General features: G+C 40.3%; 3 protein-coding genes across 3 annotated transcripts; all 3 read right to left on the bottom strand.

The window, feature by feature from the left end:
* Positions 1-4,751: 4,751 nt before the first annotated feature.
* On the bottom strand, positions 4,752-5,272 carry LOC131251918 (alcohol dehydrogenase class-3-like). Its single transcript, XM_058252910.1, has 2 exons — positions 5,201-5,272; positions 4,752-5,109 (listed from the first exon to the last, which is right to left on the bottom strand). Exons 1-2 carry the CDS (start codon positions 5,260-5,262, stop codon positions 4,767-4,769), a joined length of 405 nt encoding a protein of 134 aa, XP_058108893.1. The 5' UTR covers positions 5,263-5,272; the 3' UTR covers positions 4,752-4,766.
* A 437-nt stretch (positions 5,273-5,709) lies between these two features.
* On the bottom strand, positions 5,710-6,917 carry LOC131251917 (uncharacterized). Its single transcript, XM_058252908.1, has 2 exons — positions 6,355-6,917; positions 5,710-6,132 (listed from the first exon to the last, which is right to left on the bottom strand). Exons 1-2 carry the CDS (start codon positions 6,418-6,420, stop codon positions 5,818-5,820), a joined length of 381 nt encoding a protein of 126 aa, XP_058108891.1. The 5' UTR covers positions 6,421-6,917; the 3' UTR covers positions 5,710-5,817.
* A 5,981-nt stretch (positions 6,918-12,898) lies between these two features.
* On the bottom strand, positions 12,899-16,824 carry LOC131250917 (putative disease resistance protein RGA1). Its single transcript, XM_058251311.1, has 2 exons — positions 16,442-16,824; positions 12,899-15,967 (listed from the first exon to the last, which is right to left on the bottom strand). Exons 1-2 carry the CDS (start codon positions 16,713-16,715, stop codon positions 13,128-13,130), a joined length of 3,114 nt encoding a protein of 1,037 aa, XP_058107294.1. The 5' UTR covers positions 16,716-16,824; the 3' UTR covers positions 12,899-13,127.
* Between the last annotated feature and the right edge of the window lie 811 nt (positions 16,825-17,635).

Raw genomic sequence — 17,635 nt, 5'->3', positions numbered from 1 at the left:
GACGAGATTGGAGAATGGTGGATCTACCATCCACTTGGGAAATTTGGAAACTTGATAATAGCACAATTTAAACACTTTCAAGTTTGTGTGGGATTGGATGCCTTTGATCATGTCCTCCATCCTGTTCATCTCATTATCTAGGGGCCCACCATGTCTGTCATATTCCATATCTAGGGCATTTAGATGCTTCTCCTTACACAGTTATGCTTCCCTAGCCTTTTCTCCACTCCTTACAGTCCCAAAGCAGGTTAAAGTCTTTCACTCTCTCCACATTCACAATAAAATTGATAACGTTCGAAGGGCTCTTAACCTCCCTATCCCTTGCATTAAGTACCATGGTTCGACCCTTCAAATTCTAGATGTCACAGACTAACCATTTTCCTCATCACTTTGGGTAGTTTACATAGACTATAGGACTATTAAGTCTCAAGGCCTGTAAATTACAACAATCAATCATCTACTCATGCAAGTCCCCTATTCCTGTGTTAGAAAAATCGCAATTCCTCAAGTGTTTCAATGGTCCCAGCAAAACACTACAACAAAGTGGGCCTTCTAACCGCCGGTAAAGACCTAGAAAACGCTGGTGAATAGTTTAGCGGCGGTCAGGAAACTGCCGGTAAAGGATCGGCGGCTTTACCGCCACTTTTGCGGGATGCCCCTAAATCGTAGATTTTTACTTCACTGCCAAAAAATGCTAAAATGCTATGGATAAAATCCGTAGCTAAAGATATATGGCTACAGTTGTACAAGACGGTTATACATGAACAATCATATTCCACCTTCGAAAAGAAAAAAAAAAAAGAAAAAGAAATTTCTGCTTTTCAGGAGTGGCAGGGATCTCTCAAATGCCTGCCAAATCGGCATGTGTACCCCTTCACCTCACTCATGCAATTGTCATTTGAGAAGCTCTTCGACAGAAATCTGGGTTGAACTGCCTTCAGCAGACAGACAAGGTCATCTCAACATACCAGATGCAATTTCTACTTTTCCTGTGCTTGAACTGCCTTCAGCAGACCAACAAGGTCATCTCGACAGAAATCTGGGTTCAAAAGCATTGATTCCATTTCAAGAACCTGAACAATCGAATCACTTTATATCAGTAGAATGTGTCGAAAAGGAAAAAAGCAGAACAATTTCAACATGATGCAGGCACCGACTTGTTTTGAGCAATCATTGAACTCTATCGTGATCTCACTGCCAATAGAAAACAACAATTAAATACCCGAAAAGTCGTATGAAACCCAACAGTCAAATCACTACCAATAGAAAACAACAATTAAATACCAGGTTGGGAACACTCATACCAAATCCATCATTCAAATCATTTTCAAAAATTAAATACAAAAACCATTCACCCTAACAGATTATGCGGAAAACGACGTTAGATTATAAAACCATTACCAAGCCCATGATTTAAATCAGACCCATCAATCAAATTCCACAAAAAATCAAACAACCTCTTGAAAACGAAGAAAACCACATTGAAATATTGAAAACCTAAATCAGAATCCATTGTTGTATATGACCTCCAACACTCAAAACTAATGGAGAGATATAAACACAGAAATTAAAACCCGCAACTTTCAAACTAATGGAGAGATGCACCGCTTCTATTTCTCTACTTATTCAGAGAAAGGAAACTAGAATCCTAAGACTTGAAATGCTGGGGAATACCAAAAGACTTGATAGAAGTAGATTGTCTGAAGTAGTCAACCTGCAAAAAAATCCACATACAGGGAAAAAAGATAATCGAACATGCCACCATGGAACTGCAGCCGCCTATCAGCTCCCAGAAATTTCTGAGCAATCAGTAAGTTGTGGATCTCAACTAGCAGAATATCATGTAGCATAAAGAACAAATGTTAAGAGTTGCATGCAAACTTTTACAAAATGTGCAGCTCATTGGCTCAAACCAAGAGCTGAGAAGAAAGGGAATGGTGGTCGTCTTTGAAATTCAAGGGCATTGGTGTCTTATGGTACTCAAAAGCATAGGCAAAAGCACAGAACTGAGGATATAAGAGCAGTTGACTATTGACTACCTACAAGACCAGAACAAAACTGTAGCAAAGAAGATATAAAACCTTCTAATAGAATCTGCAAGAACGTGTAAGTACACTGAGTGGCAGTTCACATCTTCAGCTTTCCTGTACACTGCAAAAACAGATGCAACCTTCAGCACAACATGCAAGCAATGAGAACAAGTAGCATTGATTGCTGTTTGTGTCTCAGACAAATTCAGAATTCAATGATACAAGCAGAAAAAAAATCAGTTGTGAAAGGGTGTTTCATGATGGTTCTCGTTTGCAATTTCCAATGGAGAGTTGGGCAATATTTCAAGTAGATATAAACAACCTGTTATATCTCTTGATCAGATGGAACACTTGAAATTCAGTTGACTTGTGCATCCAAACAAGTAGGCCACATTTGGATTTTCCCATTTACCAAAGACATTTGATAGGCTAGCACCAAAGCTTGTGGTTTGGAAAAACATCCAACTCGTGGGCATGTGCCTCAAGAAGTATTTAGATGTGTGGATGAGGTTGCCCATGGATGTGGAGGATTTACCTTTGGAAGCCACCTCCTGAGAGTCCTTTTTTCCTGAAAAACACATGAAGAGGTGCAGTATGGCACGGCTGTACAAGATCATAAAAAAACTCATGGACATCTTACATTAGTTCAGTAACTATTTCTCAATTGAAAGGACTAAATGCATTTTTCAAGGTTTAATCATCCCAAGTGACATCCCTGCCTACTGCATTTTATTATAAGCAAGAATCAATAAATCAAGCTTGAATATGTACATATCACTAAAGGGGTCATGAGTGAGGTATGCACTATCTGTCCTTTGAAATCAATTAGGGGACAAAGGATCTTCATTCAATTATTCATCAAGATGGACCAGAATGTAAAAGACATTCCCATCATTATGCAGAGTAAGATATTTCACTGTGCTTCAGTGTGCTTGTAGACATCATTATGCAGAGTAAGATATTCAGAAGTTGGAAGTATTTCTGATACAAATAGACCCATTTTAACACACTGGAAATTTTAATTGTTTACAATTCCAGATGAATAAATTCAGTCCCATTGTAATTGTTCAAACCAACATAATACACAATTTTAACATACAGAAATGCACAATTGGGCAGACCTTGATCAGAAGAACATAGCCATTTTCAGTTAAATTGTGACATTGATTGGATATTTTTCTGCTGTCTTTTTAATGATTAAGATTGCCATATTGCTGTGCCCTTCACCCACCTAATTTCATAGAGTCCTGTCTAAATGCTACAATAAGAACCCAAGTGAGATGATGGAATGGTGAGACCTATAGGAGTTGAATGAGGACTCTTTCTAACCATCTTTTTGAATAGAAACATGTTGAATCTTCATGTCTGTTGAGCCCATTCTAAAATTTAAAAGGCACACACACACACACACACACACACAAAAAGAAAAAAAAAAGAAAAGACTGTGAGCGAACAACCTGGATCAAGAGATATTTGATATGATTCATAACTGCATGCCAGTGTGGAATATGTGTGGAAGTTCTAAACCATTCATTAGGTGGGTCATGGTGACATGTTTATGGGTTGGGTTATGGAGGTAGGTGTGTCTGACATCTTGCATCCGTTTTCGACACCAACACACGTCTAACTATATTTTTTTACCTTCTTCTTTTTCTTTTTTGGGATTGGCACATTTAGGCATATGTTAGCGATGATTGTTGTGGATTGGTTGGTTCAATCAAATATAGAAGTATTGACAAAATTTATGGACATCATCATCATCTAAGCCTTATCCCAACTAATTGGGGTTGGCTACATGAATCTGCAAAAAAGTGCATCCCATTTATGGGTCCAGTAGTAGCACAGCAGTCAGGTGCTATTAAGGGATTTCTTAAATAAGGAACACAAACAAACCTTGATGAAATCAATTGTCTTGGACCACAGTTCCTGAGTTCCTGAAAATTTTCACATGAGGTTACTTAATATCGTGAATAGATATATCCATGTTTGTATTAACAAAATATATATTATTGGACGGTGAAACACTTGTAGCAGATGCAGCAAGAACTTGATCAACAAGCATTTTGACCGGACCTTAAGAAAGCTAAATATGTACAGCTTTGGATGATTAAAAAAGATTTTAATAGAAACAGATACACATGCAAAATAAGACACATTGGGACCCGCTTGTGTGAAATCAGGTCAATTCGTCAGGTGGGGCGCACTTTGAACAACCCCTGGCCCAAAAATGATGGCCAAATGTGAACATTTAATGGAGGATACATTTGGTCTTTTGTTGTTTCCAACTTCATATTTTCTCTTATATATGTGTGACCCACCTTCTGAATGAACATAGAATTTTGGGCAAGGCATTTTCACAATGGACTCAACCTGTTTAATGGCCCACATATAGCACACGTGTGTCAAGTCAGCCTTGTGCCATGAATCACCTCTTCAATCTATTGACTTTGAAGCAATGGTGAGGATTGAAATGGGGCAGCTTGGGAATGTGGCTACATGGCCATTAAATCAACCATATGTTGATGATGGTGAAGCAATAGCCCCACCCATGACCTGATTCCTGCTTTTAATCATAAGAAAAATCTCTCTAATTAATGAGGAACAATCACATACAACTGAGCAGACAAACAGCACATACATAATCATGCATTAGAAAAGCAAACTAAATGAGAATAGTGACCTTAAGTTTTGAAAAAAGAAATGGTAAGTTAATACCTGTTATATTGTAATGAATACCTAAAGGATTGACTCACCTGTCGGAACACCACAACCGAGCAGACATTCTTTAGCCAGCGGGGCTCTTGGATCAATTTTTGTAACGCTGACATCATGTACAACTGTGTATTGACTAAATGTCGATGTTCCCATGAAATGATAGATAGGAGTACCGTTTACTGAGAAACGGCTCTTGTGGTCATTCATCATAACACAAACACCAGTAGCTGCCCGCACTTTGCCACAGAGATTTGTCTTCCCTGATTTACAAAACTTACATTCTCCGCATTCAGCCTGGTAACAAGGTATGACATGGTCTCCAGGTTGCACTTCAGTTACTCCAGCACCAACACTCTCGACAATCCTGCAAAACAAATGCTCAATAGAGCCCATCTAATCTCCGAGCTTAATGAACCAAAAGTTAGAACTTCTTAGGCAACAGAGACAATGCATACCCAGCAGCTTCATGGCCGACAATACAAGGAAAGATACCCTCAGGATCCTGCAAGGCCAACATAGTAGAATTTATAGCAGTTAAACTTAATAGTTATAAAAATGAATTAAAAAGAAAAAAGAAAAAGACAGGAATGAAAAATCTCCTGATTAATGCACCTTCTTTTTTTTTTTTTTTCTGCTGCATGTGAGTGGTTGAGAATTTTGTTTCTCAACCATCAATTTGAGCACCACCAATTGGATGGTGAGGAAGGGATGCACACCATCACAATGGTGAGGCACGCCAGATGGTTCTGAACATGCATCCATGCGTGCCTGTTTATAGACAACCTGAGAAACAAATATTCAACTTAATTAACACAAAATAAAGCCACAAGTCTGAAACAAAAGTGGACCCCACCCACATGTACAGTTTATTAGGCCAAGAAAATGCTTATCCTCCTCATATATAATTGTCACGAGCCAGCTGATTCCATCTCAATCACCACCAAATCTAACTCCATCTTCCCACAGAAGAAGCATTATCTTGCTTGAAAGTGATCCGGCATTTGCCAAAAGCTGGCAATCCTCAAATGACAATATACAAAAATACATACCAAAAAAATAGCGGTGTTGGTCTTCAGCAGATCTTCAAAATACATCTGCGCCTTCCCAGCTTCTGTACCCACTTCCCAGGAAACAAAATTTCACTAAAACAATTATAGAAGTGCACAGATGCTAGCAACATACATGACCAAAATTTAAATGAATTCATGAGAGAAAACAATGAGCACTCACAAAACATCTGATTCTCACTTTTAACACAGCAATAGTCATATTGTAATTGTTTATGAGGAACACTGTTAATTTGCAGCTTTGGCTTGGCGAATGTTTTGGAAAGCTTAACAAGCAACTCATCAACAGCCATTTGAAGTCGATCCAGATTCAATTCAAGCTACAAATATCAGTCAAGCAAAACAAACTGATTTCAGATGCTGCAATACAGTTGACTTAAAGATATCAAGGGATGGAATACCAGCTATAATTGAGAAAAATAAATCCAACAGTTGTTTGAAAATTAAAATTACCATCCCAAGGTATGTAAATTGTAATAACTAAGCCAATCTCAAGAGGTAACAGGGACTTGGTCTGATTTGAATAATAGAATCTGGCTTACCTGACCATCTCCATATTCAACATTGAGTTGAATAAGTGAGGCCATGAACTTGGCATAGCGTCTCATGACATAATGTCGATGAACATTGTCCTCCCATAATGTCTTTACATTGGAGATGGTTATCTCTTGACCCTTCTTGAGATAGATGGGCTTGCCGTCCTTGAGAAAACCAGTCCGAATCTCTGGGCCCTATAAGTTCATGAAGGCAAATACAGTAATTACAATCATGACAGTTGCATGCGTTTCCAGATCTATAACAAAGAGTTATCAACGATTACAAGGTTGCAGAGTGGGCCATCAAAACTACCGACAGGTTAAAGGATTTCTGCAAGGCCATTTCTAGGAACTCTGTAATATGCCACATTAATAAATATATTGCTTTTTACCTTCTAAGATTTTGAAATGATTGAGTCGCACAAATCATCACACTCCACACGATTAAATTCCTCTCAGGAATTTCATCAAACACCCCATGTGCACACACAATCTCTTCGTATTTCAAATAGAAATTTAACAGAAAGATTTTCCTTTTCTATTGATAATCAAAAATTGCATTTCCACTCATCAGATTTTGTTTCCACTAGCATACATTTCAACTTCATATGTCAGAGTAGCTGGGTCTTACTTCATTCAATCTGTTGCACTTCTCCGCTACAATGTAACAAGGCAGAAAGAAAAATCAAGTGATGAAATCGCAAGATTTGGAGAAATCGACAAAGTTCGATTCGTTCTACCTTAGATAATGAGATATGAGATTCACAAATCCAGATTTCTCATTTTCACTGTAAAAATAAAAAATAAAAAATAATAATAATAAAAATTTTAAAAAAAAGGAAAAAAAAGAGACGGGAAATCTTATCTTGTTGAGCCATTTCATCAAATAGTTAGCATGCATGAAATCTGAAAGAGCGACAGAAAGAGATAGAGAGAGGAAGAGATCAAACCTGTGGAGACGAGCCTCAGATTCCTTCGATTCTAAGAAATGCCACAAAAATCTGAAAAGGGGCTTTCAAATGGTGCGTGTTTCCTTCGGGCGGCTGCTACAATGGAGATCCGAGTAAAAAAATGACGTGAGGGAGATAGAAGAGATGGTGGAGATGCATTGGACACAGAGAGAGAGAGGGAGGCGAATGAGAGAGATAGAGCAGGTGGGAGAGAGAGAGAGAGAGAGAGAGAGAGAGAGAGAGAGAGAGAGAGAGAGAGAAATCGGGAGAGAGAAAGAGAGGGAAAGAGGAGAATCGGGAGCGGAGATCGGGAGAGAGGGACTGGAATTGGGAGTGGGGGAGAGAGAGCAAATGAGGGGGCTGTTAGGGTTACTGTTATAATCGGAACCCTTTGCTGGTAGTGCATGTTGGGCGCCCGAAAAAATGTGCCAGCAATGCTGCACTTTGTTGTAGTGAAAAGGGGCAGTTTTTGTCACTTAAAGTTTAAAGCAAGTCAGAAGTAGTAGGTGGAGGTTTTGTACATGCATTATTTCATGATGGACTAGGCATGTGTTTTGAAAATGGGAAATGCTCCAATGCTCTTAGAGAACTATAAGTAACAGTGCTCCTAGTTGCATTGGGGCACTTAGAAAGTCCAATCAACTGATCCTAGATTGTCCATTAGGTCCAATATAGATTTCATGGGTTACCATAAAACTATCAAACCAATCTAAAAATCACAACCATTAGCCTTTTATATGGACAATCAATATCATTTATAAAAGAATTGTTCCAGTCAACAATTTTAGTTGGGGCCCATTATAGATTGCTTATGATTCTGAAGAGTTACCTTTGTTAGGAAATCCTAACCCCATCCCTGGCTCAGAAAAAAGAGAAGAAGAAGAGAGTTACAAAAATAAAGATAAATTACGCATGAATTGGACCAATGATCAGTGTGATATTCGCATTATAGTCCATAGATATTTTTTGGGCTTAATAAACTGTTCAGATTGGCCGATGGATTGGACTGTCCAAGTAATCAGATGAACTAAGAGAAAAACAACCTACAGTGATCTGAGAGCATCAGAACATGTCTCTTTTGAAAATCATGCCTACCAGCTTGCATTCTATATGGACAAGTTATTTACCTTATGAGCTATTAAATGCCGGCTACGCCTCAAAAATATCATATTGTGGAGTGGAAGATGACAAGGTGAAACTTGAAGATTTGGAATATGGTAGAGCCATCTCTCTATAGCACACATGGCAAGGTGACGTGCAAATCGAGTCCACTCATATGCAGACCTTAACATGGATGGTTTATGCTGCAAAAATCACACTTATTAGACAATTCTATCCATCTGATTTGTGGCAATTAAAGTGACGGTGGAAAATAAAAACAGCTAAAAAAAGAAAATTAAAATAAAAACAGCTGATGGTTTAATATGTAGTGGAATAAAATGTAGTAATGGATAGCATTGTCTCGCCAGTTTTATTTTTAAAACTTAAGCAATCAGTCCTGATACCATCATATGGGTGGACCCAATCAACCAATCCATGCATCTCCCTGCATGGCTCTACCATACTCTGGGTATTAGAGCTCCACAGAATCATCACCATCATCGCCATTGCCGAGTCATGAGTAATAGAGAAAATGTGAAGTATATGGATGCGAAGTACCTTTCAAAATTCGTGAGGAATCCTTCCAATAACAGATTGATTGGCCTAAAACTTTGGAGAAGCTTAGCTTGCATTCTGCCATTCTTAATCAGCCACTTGAGCTGGATGGTAGGTGAAGGTAATGTAAACTTCTGGTAACAGAATTGACTGGGCAATGGACCAATTGCAGGAAAGGGAGTAAATATTCCAGAAACGCAATGAAAGGCCACAGAAGCAATTTTTTTAACAGGCCAAGGTGAATGGAACCTGGTACACATGGAAGGATCTTTACCCAGTGATCTTATTTAGAGATCAAAGGACAACAATGTTAAAATTAGTAACAAGAAGGATCGTCTTGTGTGAATAACGACATCATCATGCAAATTCAATCTAAAGGCAGCATGGTAATGTGGGCCAAATCAGTGTAGAATCAATACATGCCACCAAAGATCTCCCTCTTCGTATGGAGAATTTCTCCTTACAGCTATACCTGTTGATGCAGCAGTCCAAAAGGTGAGGGTTCAGCTTGCATCTAAATGTGCTCGTTGTTCAGACTTTGAAGAGAATAGTCATCAATCTCATAGTCTGAATATTGGTGAAGAGGAAGAGATGGTATGATCGGAATTCAGTCCCCAGCAACAGTCAGTGATTATCCCCAGAAATGCAGGTGGAGGAGAATAAACAGAACTCAGTCTCCAGCAACAGTCGCAGCGAGAAGCAAGGAGACCAAAAAGATCGGAACCTGATAACAGGAACACCTCAGCCTCTTCAAAAGGTGGAAAAGCCATTGAAATTTTAGATCATCTCTTCCATAATATTCTCTTGGTGTCAAAGCCATGGGCTCACTATAACCGGATATTTGATATTCCCTAGAATACTCAACCTACCTTTCAAAGGCTCCTCCTGTGGTTTACCTTCTCACGTCATGATTAAGAAGGTTAACCACTGGATCAGGAGGGAGGGAGGTTAACCACTGGATCAGGAGAGAGAGATGACCCATTTGTAATTTCCAATATGAGGAAAAACTACACTCAATCCTTTAAGTGCACTTTGAAAGTTCATTCACCTCACAGAAAATGACTATGAAAATCCTGCTGCTGCTGCTGCTATGGAACACCAAGACTGTTGTGGATCTTTGTGCTAGTTGGTATATATTGGATTCAGCTACTGCTTCGGGGATGGTGTTTAAAATTTATTGTCGCTGATATGGCTGGTGAGTATGGAATATGTTGCTACCGCTGCTGTTTAATAAAGGATTAAAACAGTTGAATCAGAGCTAGAATACTATGATGGAAATCTTGATGCACCGGTAACAAAGGTTTCTTTGGACATTTTCCAATGCCCTTCACTGCTTCAAAAATGGGAAAGTGCTATGGAAGTATGTTTGGAACATAGTCAATCCCTGCATATCTCCACGGTCATCTTTATGCCAAGTTCACCAACCAGCTTTGGAAGTTTCATTCAATTGAATTGCCATCTGATTCCAATCAGCCAGAGAAAAAGAAGTCTTGCTATTTCTCTAGAATATCATATCATTCCCTTGAGATTTTAATTGAGTAGGCTACGTAAATACTACAGCTAAAAGGAAGCATGGATGTTAACCATTTGTGTATTGGCACTGTGTTGGAACGTATGGCCATCAATGGCCTCATTCCATAACGGCTCTCTCTCTCATTCCAAAATGGATGGAACCACTCCCCTCTCCTCTCGTAATGGATGCGTTGAACGCAAAAAAAAATGGCTTCTCTGATAGTAATGGAAGATCCCAAAATGGCTACAATTTGAAATCTATAAAAGGAGGCAGTCATGAATGGATCCTACAGATGCAAACACACATACAGGATAAGAATCAGAGACTACACCTTTTATGGTGAGAAATCCTTCTACGAGCGATTCGTCATCAAATGGCTGTGCAAACTCTCCTCTAAGAACTTCACTATGCAAATGGCTTAGCTTGTTCACAGCAAAGTGATGTATGCTTAGAATCTTGTATTGCTTTTAGCAGCATGGTAAATGCCCTGCTTGTCTAGGTGTAAATTTTTTTGCTATAAAATAAATTACGGGTGGGGTGCATGTGTGTGTGTGTGTGTGCTATTTTATTTATTTATTTTTGTTTTTGTGTGTGTTGCAACCTTTTGGTTAAAAGAAAAAGTCATAGAGAAAATGGTTACAATAATATTAATAAATAACTTTGAATTAAATTATTACATTATTAAAAGAGCTCTCACCTCTCCTGCAAGTGTGAAAGCAGGCCAAAGCCCAGATCACCCCATTTGAAAGGGCGAAAGCATGGGGTTTTAACTGATGTATGTACCAGATCGATGGTCAGACCTTGTCGCTGATGACTGCTAGCGTTGTATATAGTAGAGATTTGCTAAAGGCAGCACTATTTTAAAGAGAATTGCTAAGTGAACTTGTGCAAGCGCACTTTGAAAGTCAAAGTGCAGTCACCTCACATGTGAAAGTGAGGCATATGTGTGGTGATGTTAGAGCCGCTAATGTGAAAATCCTCATTGCGAAGGTACTATGTATCAATGAATCAGATTGGCAGGACACGTACAACAAAGTTGGACTGCTAGTCATTTTCTGTGAGGTGAATGAACTTTCAAAGTGCACTTAAAGGATTGAGTGTAGTTTTTCCTCATATTGGAAATTACAAATGGGTCATCTCTTCTTTTTTTTTTCTTTTCTTTTTTTTTTTTTTTTTTTCATTTTCCCCTCTCAGAGAGAGAGAGAGAGAGTGTGTATGTGTGTGCGCGCGCGTGTGTGAGGGTGGACAGTACCACCATAAGCTTTATAGCTAAAACGAAAAATTACATAAGATGGAAAGAATCTAACCTCCAAAACAATGAACAAGATCACATGGAACAAATAAAAGGCATTCAATATTTAATAAACGGAACGCATCAGAAAACAGCTTTTGTGTAGTGGAACAGGGCAGCAACTGAGCAAACTAGCCTTCATGGATTGATAAACATGTATTGAAGGTAAATCCATAAAAAGCTGTACATTTTTAGTCATTACAATCCTTGAAACAAAAACAAAAGAAATGCTGTTGTTGATTTTCTCTCCACCTCCTCTGATTGAGGTGGATCATTCAAGTAAAAATTTCGATACAAGGGATGTGGGCAATGTTATCCCAATCTTCTCCTCCGTCTCGGCAGCAGTAGACTAACAGTGGACAGCATGTGATCTTCAATACTTGAAGCATGATGAGGTGCTGCAACCCCTCCGGGAGAGACCCCAACCATGGGCACCTGTAGATTTACAGAGTTTTGAGGGCTTTGAGTTGTCCCAACCAACCACAAGGGAATGATGTCAGCTCAGGACTGTAACATATCACCAAATGGTTAAGGTTGGGGAGGATGGGTAAGGGCCCTTCTGATGACATCCCATCGTTAGTTATGCTTAAAGCCAGCTTCCAGAGGAGCAGTGGAAGGTTGTAGGGCAAAGCCTTTAGCTTTGGGCAATTACATATTTCTAATTGGAGGAGAGATGGCATAATATCTCCATCTCCACCTATCAATTCCCATTCCCAATTTGGCATGTTCCAAAAGAAGGAGGTTCTCCAGCTTTGGGAATGAGACACCACCACCACTTCTTGGTATCATCCCCACTAAAATCACCACCCACATATCTCACCTCTTCCATTCCCATGATATCAAGGTATTTAAGTGATGGTAGTTTCCCAAGAACCGGCAGTTGTTTTCACTTGCAACAAGTCTGGAGTTCCACCTCAACTAAATTGGAGAATAGTGGATCCTCTATCCACTTGGGAAGCTTGGAACCTTTGTAATTCCATATTTTAAATTGGAGAACAGTGGATCCTCTCTCCTGATGAGAGGCTCTGATCTATCCCACATGTTTCTTGTTTCCACATGTGAGCGAATGCACTTTCAAAATGCGGTCAAACAATTGCATGTACTTTTTCCTCATACTGGAAATAATAAACGAATCTTCAGTTTATATATATATATATATATATACATACATAATTTGGATGAAGGTGGATGGTACCACCACAAGCTTTATTAATAGAAAAGAAAAATTACATAAGATAGAGGGGGACAAAGAACCTGACCTCCAAAACGATGAACAAGATCATGTGAAACAAATAAAAGACGATTGACATCTAATAAATAGGACTAGGAAAACAACTTTTGTTTAATAGAACAAAGCACGAATTAGTCTTCAAAGTAAAACAGTTACATGATACCTTGGAACGATTCTGAAATGAGGGATGTGGGCAATCTTGTCACAATCTTCTCCTCCATCTTGGCTGCTATTTTTTGAGCGCGGACAGTCCATGCATGGACAGTCCATTCTTTGGCATTGCTTTTCTAAGAGTGGACGGTTCACAGTTCGGCAGCGCTTTTCCAAGTGAGGACAATTCACGATCTGCAATTCTTCAAGCATGGTGAGGTGTCGAAACTCCTCTGGTAGAGACCTCAACTCTGGACATTCACGGATTTCCAGAGTTCGAAGGGCTTTGAGTTGTCCCAACCAACCACATGTGAGCGATGTCAGATCATCACTGTTCGAAATCACCAAATGGTTAAGGTTGGGGAAGAAAGGTAAGTGCTCCCCCGATAACATCCGATCATCATGTACGTTTAAAGTCAGCTTCCGGATGAGCAGAAGGTTGCTGGGCAACGCCTTTAGCATTGGGCATTGATCTATTTTTAATTCGACAAGTGATGGCATCACCTCTCCATCCCCACCACCTAATTCCCACTTCTTCCAATTTGGCATTTTGAAGAAGAAGAGGGTCTCCAGCTTGGGGAATGAGACACCACCACCAGCACTTCCGTCATTGATACCATCCCCACTAAACTCACCACCTACGTCTGTCACCCCTTCCATACCCCCGATGTCAAGGTATTTAAGGGACGGCAGTTTCCCAAGACGTGGCAGTTGTTTACATCTGTGACATTTCCAGAGTTCCACCTTGGCTAGACTGGAAAACCTCGGATCCTCTATCCACTTGGGAAGCTTGGAACCTTGGTAATACCATATTTTAAACTCTTTCAAGTTTGTGTGGGGCTGGAGGCTTTCGAGCATGTCCTCCATCCTCTGGATCCCATCATTCAACAGTTCAACACGTGTGTAGTCAGAGTATAAGGATAGAGCATGAAGGTGCTGCTTCTTGTCGAGTTCTGCCTCCCTAGCTTCGTCCTTGCTCCTGACATTTTCCAAGCCGGCAATTCGAAGTCTTCCTTGAAGATGATTGAGTTGTTTCAGTTCTCCACATTTACATCCTTCGTCCCCACCCCCCACAATGAAATCTGTTAACGTCTGAATGCCAGTTAGTCTCCCAATACCTTGCGGTAAGCACCTTAGGCCAGTACCTTCTAATTCTAAATGTCTCAGGCTAATCATTTTTTTCATCTCTCTGGGCAGTTTTTCTAGCCAATAACAGCCTTTGAGTCTCAAGGTCTGTAGTCTTCGGCAATTACTCAACTCTGCTGGCAACTCCTTTATCCATGTGTCCGACAAATCAAGATATCCCAAGAGTTTCAACTGTCCTACTGTTTGAGGCAATTTGTCAATTCTAGTTTTACTCAAATCTAATGCCCTAAGGCATCTCAAATGATGAAATAAATTGTGCTGCACCTGGGGGATTCCTGACTCGAGTATCAAGGTCCGCAACTTGTGGGCCATATAAATGGAAGCTGCTTCATTGCTCGCAAATAAAGAATGCCGGACATTGTTTAGGTTCAATGAGGCTTGGTCTCCAATCTCCACTATTGAACAGTCACTTCCTGCAACATATTGCGCAAGATCATGAAATAAATCATGCATCTTGCACCTGAGTATCTTGCCATCACTATCCAGTTCCGCATCTTGGAGCAATGAACGGCTTAACAAATCATCAAAATACAGCCCACCCATTTCTTCGATATCACCGCTTCTGGAGCAGATGAAGCCTTGGGCTACCCATAACTTGACCATCCTATCCTTCTCTAGCCACCGATCTTTAGGGAAAATACAGCAATACGTGAAGCACTGCTTCAGAACAGGAGGTAAACCACGATAGCTTAGTAACAAAGCTGGTAAGACACCTCCCAAGAAATCATCTGATTTCCACACCTCGCTTTCCAAGACAAGCTCCCATTCGCGTTTTGTCCTTCTCCAGCGCATGGCACTCCCCATCATCTTTGCTGCAAGAGGTGACCCTCCACACATTTTTACAATTTCCCTTCCAATCTCTTCCAACTCTAAACGCTCTTCTGCACTCCGATGCCCGAGTGCTCTATGGCTGAACAATAACCAGCAATCCTCTTCAGATGAAACGGCCAGATAGTGGATGTGGGTGCTTCCCGCCACTGCTGCAACCCTTCCACTGCGAGTGGTTACAACTATTCGACTCCCTAATGCACCGGCTTGCAAGGGAATTCTCAGTCTGTCCCACTTCTCGCTGTCTTCACTCCAAACGTCATCAAGCACAAGCAAGAATCGCTTTGCATACAACATTTCATGGAGGCGATATTGCAACTGGTCTAGGCCTAGTGGCTCACAATGAGACCTGGTTGCAGCTTCTATGATTGATTTTGTTACCCGTTTCACAGAAAAATTGTCTGAAACACACACCCACATTTTCACGTCGAAATGGCTGCTTACTCTCTCATCATTGTAGGCCATCTGAGCAAGGGTGGTCTTCCCCACGCCCCCCATTCCAACGATACAAATGACCACGGGCCCCTTATTTACCTCTTCACTACTCTCCCTCAGCAGCAACTCTAAGACTTCATTTTTGTCATTATCTCTGCCTACAATTGATGATTCGTCTACTAGAGAGCTTGTCCCATGCTCACTGATCTCGTCCCACAAAACTTCAGTATCCAGTCTCTCCCTCTCTCCACCAGCTACTCTAATACCCAATTGACTCATCTCTTCAGCAATAGAAGCTAATCTTTTCTGTGCCTCCTTTATCCTACTCCCAATTTTGTGGCGTAATACAACATGATTGAAGCAAGTAAAAGGGGAGAGGAAGCTTCTTACTTTCTCCTTGCCGAAACAATACCCATCACCTGTTGGAATTGCAAACCAAAAACATTTACTGCAACTGCATGACTGTTCATCTTCCAATGCACAGCAACACTTCCCATGAAGCTGTTTTGGAAGATGAAATGCTTTGTGTATTTTCTAGGAATATTAAGTGTTAGAAGCTCCTAGTAGGGGCAGTTTTGTCTTTTCACCTTACATTCAAATGCCTGTAAATACTAAATAGGCATCTTGTGTATCCGGTTGTAGCAAGCAAGTGAAGAAGCGAAAAACAGCAAGTGAAGAAACAAGTGTGCAGCAGCAACAGTAAAGTATCAATAAAATTTATTATTTTTTTTTTTTAAAAAAATCAGTTTGAAAGAAAATTTCTGGTTTCTTTTCTCTCTTTCTTCCTTCCTACAAAATCAGATTTTTCTGAGCTGTGCTAAGGCTTTGTAAAGCCAAGAAAAATTTGTTATCTTGAAGCAAAGAGAAAATCTGGCTTATACAGCCAACATCACCTTCATCGGGTTCTTGTGATATGAGAGCTTCCGTCGTCCACTCATCTAGTATGTCATCGACATCATAGGCCACGTCTTTGACCTTCTGCAACCAGACTTTCACCGCTTCCTCCTTCACTCGCCGACTTTCAGCGTCTTCAACCACAGCTTGGATCGAGGTGAACATACGGGAAAGCTTTTCGATCTCGTTGGTGACACCCACCAACAAAGGCACCTCATCTTCAAGAACATTGCCCAATTTCTCTATTGTAGTCGAGACCAGTGCATCAACCATGTTTTTTGCTTTTGGTATTGATGGGAAGAAAGGGGGAATTTGAGTTGGAAGAGCAGACGAAATGGTAAAGGGGAAGGACTTTCTAAGATATGGAAGAGGCCGGATCCATTGCAACTTGCAAGGACTTGTGGGTTGACTTTAAAATGGTAAAGGGATCATTTGGTCTTTTCACAACGGTTCGAGTAAGGATCATCCAGCGGCTTCCCGTGTCCTTGAATTTAATTGGTCCACGTCTTTTATGCTGACATCAGCATAATATAAACAACTGCCCGATTAATAAGAACGGTTACTTTCCAGCGCCTGCTTCAAGGACGCGTAGATGCTACCCAGAATCCGGTGACTTAGGACCTGACCGTGGCCGACCTCGATGTATGCTTTATATATATCTATGCCCTCCATCCGTTTTTCTACATTTATTGTCCCAAAAATGAAGCGGATACAAATCTTAGGTGGACCACACCACAGGAAACAATGGTCACCGAACGGCCACCATGGAAAATATTTTAGTGCCGACAGCAATGTTTATTTGTCGTCCACCAGTTGTTGACGAGGTCACACGGACTGGATGAAGGGAAAATACACATATCAGCTAGATCGGTCACACAGACCAGATGATGGGAAAATACAGATATAAGCTAGATCCATAACCTTTGCAGCCTGCAGAAAAAATTTACTCGTGAATGACCAGTGTTTATTATGGTGCGGTCAACTTAAGATTTGCATCTGTTTCAATTTTTGTTTTCCTTTCCTTAGACGACATAGATGTACAATGCATACATCAAAGCATGCCTCATGGTCACGTCCTACTCACATCCTAAGGTATGAGGTTGCAACGAGGATTCGTTGCTTTCCCATGGTAGATTGCATAGTATTGCAAGTAGCACCCATGTTTGTATTATGTGCTACTAAACAATCTCAAT

The sequence above is a fragment of the Magnolia sinica genome, chromosome 7, assembly GCF_029962835.1.
Source record: "Magnolia sinica isolate HGM2019 chromosome 7, MsV1, whole genome shotgun sequence".
NCBI classification, from domain to species: Eukaryota; Viridiplantae; Streptophyta; class Magnoliopsida; order Magnoliales; family Magnoliaceae; genus Magnolia; species Magnolia sinica.
Note: the sequence above shows the minus strand (reverse complement) of the source record. Positions and strands in the feature narration are given on the sequence as shown.

Excerpts from the sequence above, each read along its gene's own strand:
- LOC131251917 (XM_058252908.1), bottom strand. The coding sequence starts at position 6,420 with ATGAGACGCTATGCCAAGTTCATGGCCTCACTTATTCAACTCAATGTT. Across the intron at positions 6,133-6,354 it reads TTGAATATGGAGATGGTCAG|CTTGAATTGAATCTGGATCG; the intron begins GTAAGCCAGATT and ends TGATATTTGTAG.
- LOC131251918 (XM_058252910.1), bottom strand. The coding sequence starts at position 5,262 with ATGTTGGCCTTGCAGGATCCTGAGGGTATCTTTCCTTGTATTGTCGGC. Across the intron at positions 5,110-5,200 it reads GTCGGCCATGAAGCTGCTGG|GATTGTCGAGAGTGTTGGTG; the intron begins GTATGCATTGTC and ends TTTGTTTTGCAG.
- LOC131250917 (XM_058251311.1), bottom strand. The coding sequence starts at position 16,715 with ATGGTTGATGCACTGGTCTCGACTACAATAGAGAAATTGGGCAATGTT. Across the intron at positions 15,968-16,441 it reads ATCACAAGAACCCGATGAAG|GTGATGGGTATTGTTTCGGC; the intron begins GTGATGTTGGCT and ends CAATTCCAACAG.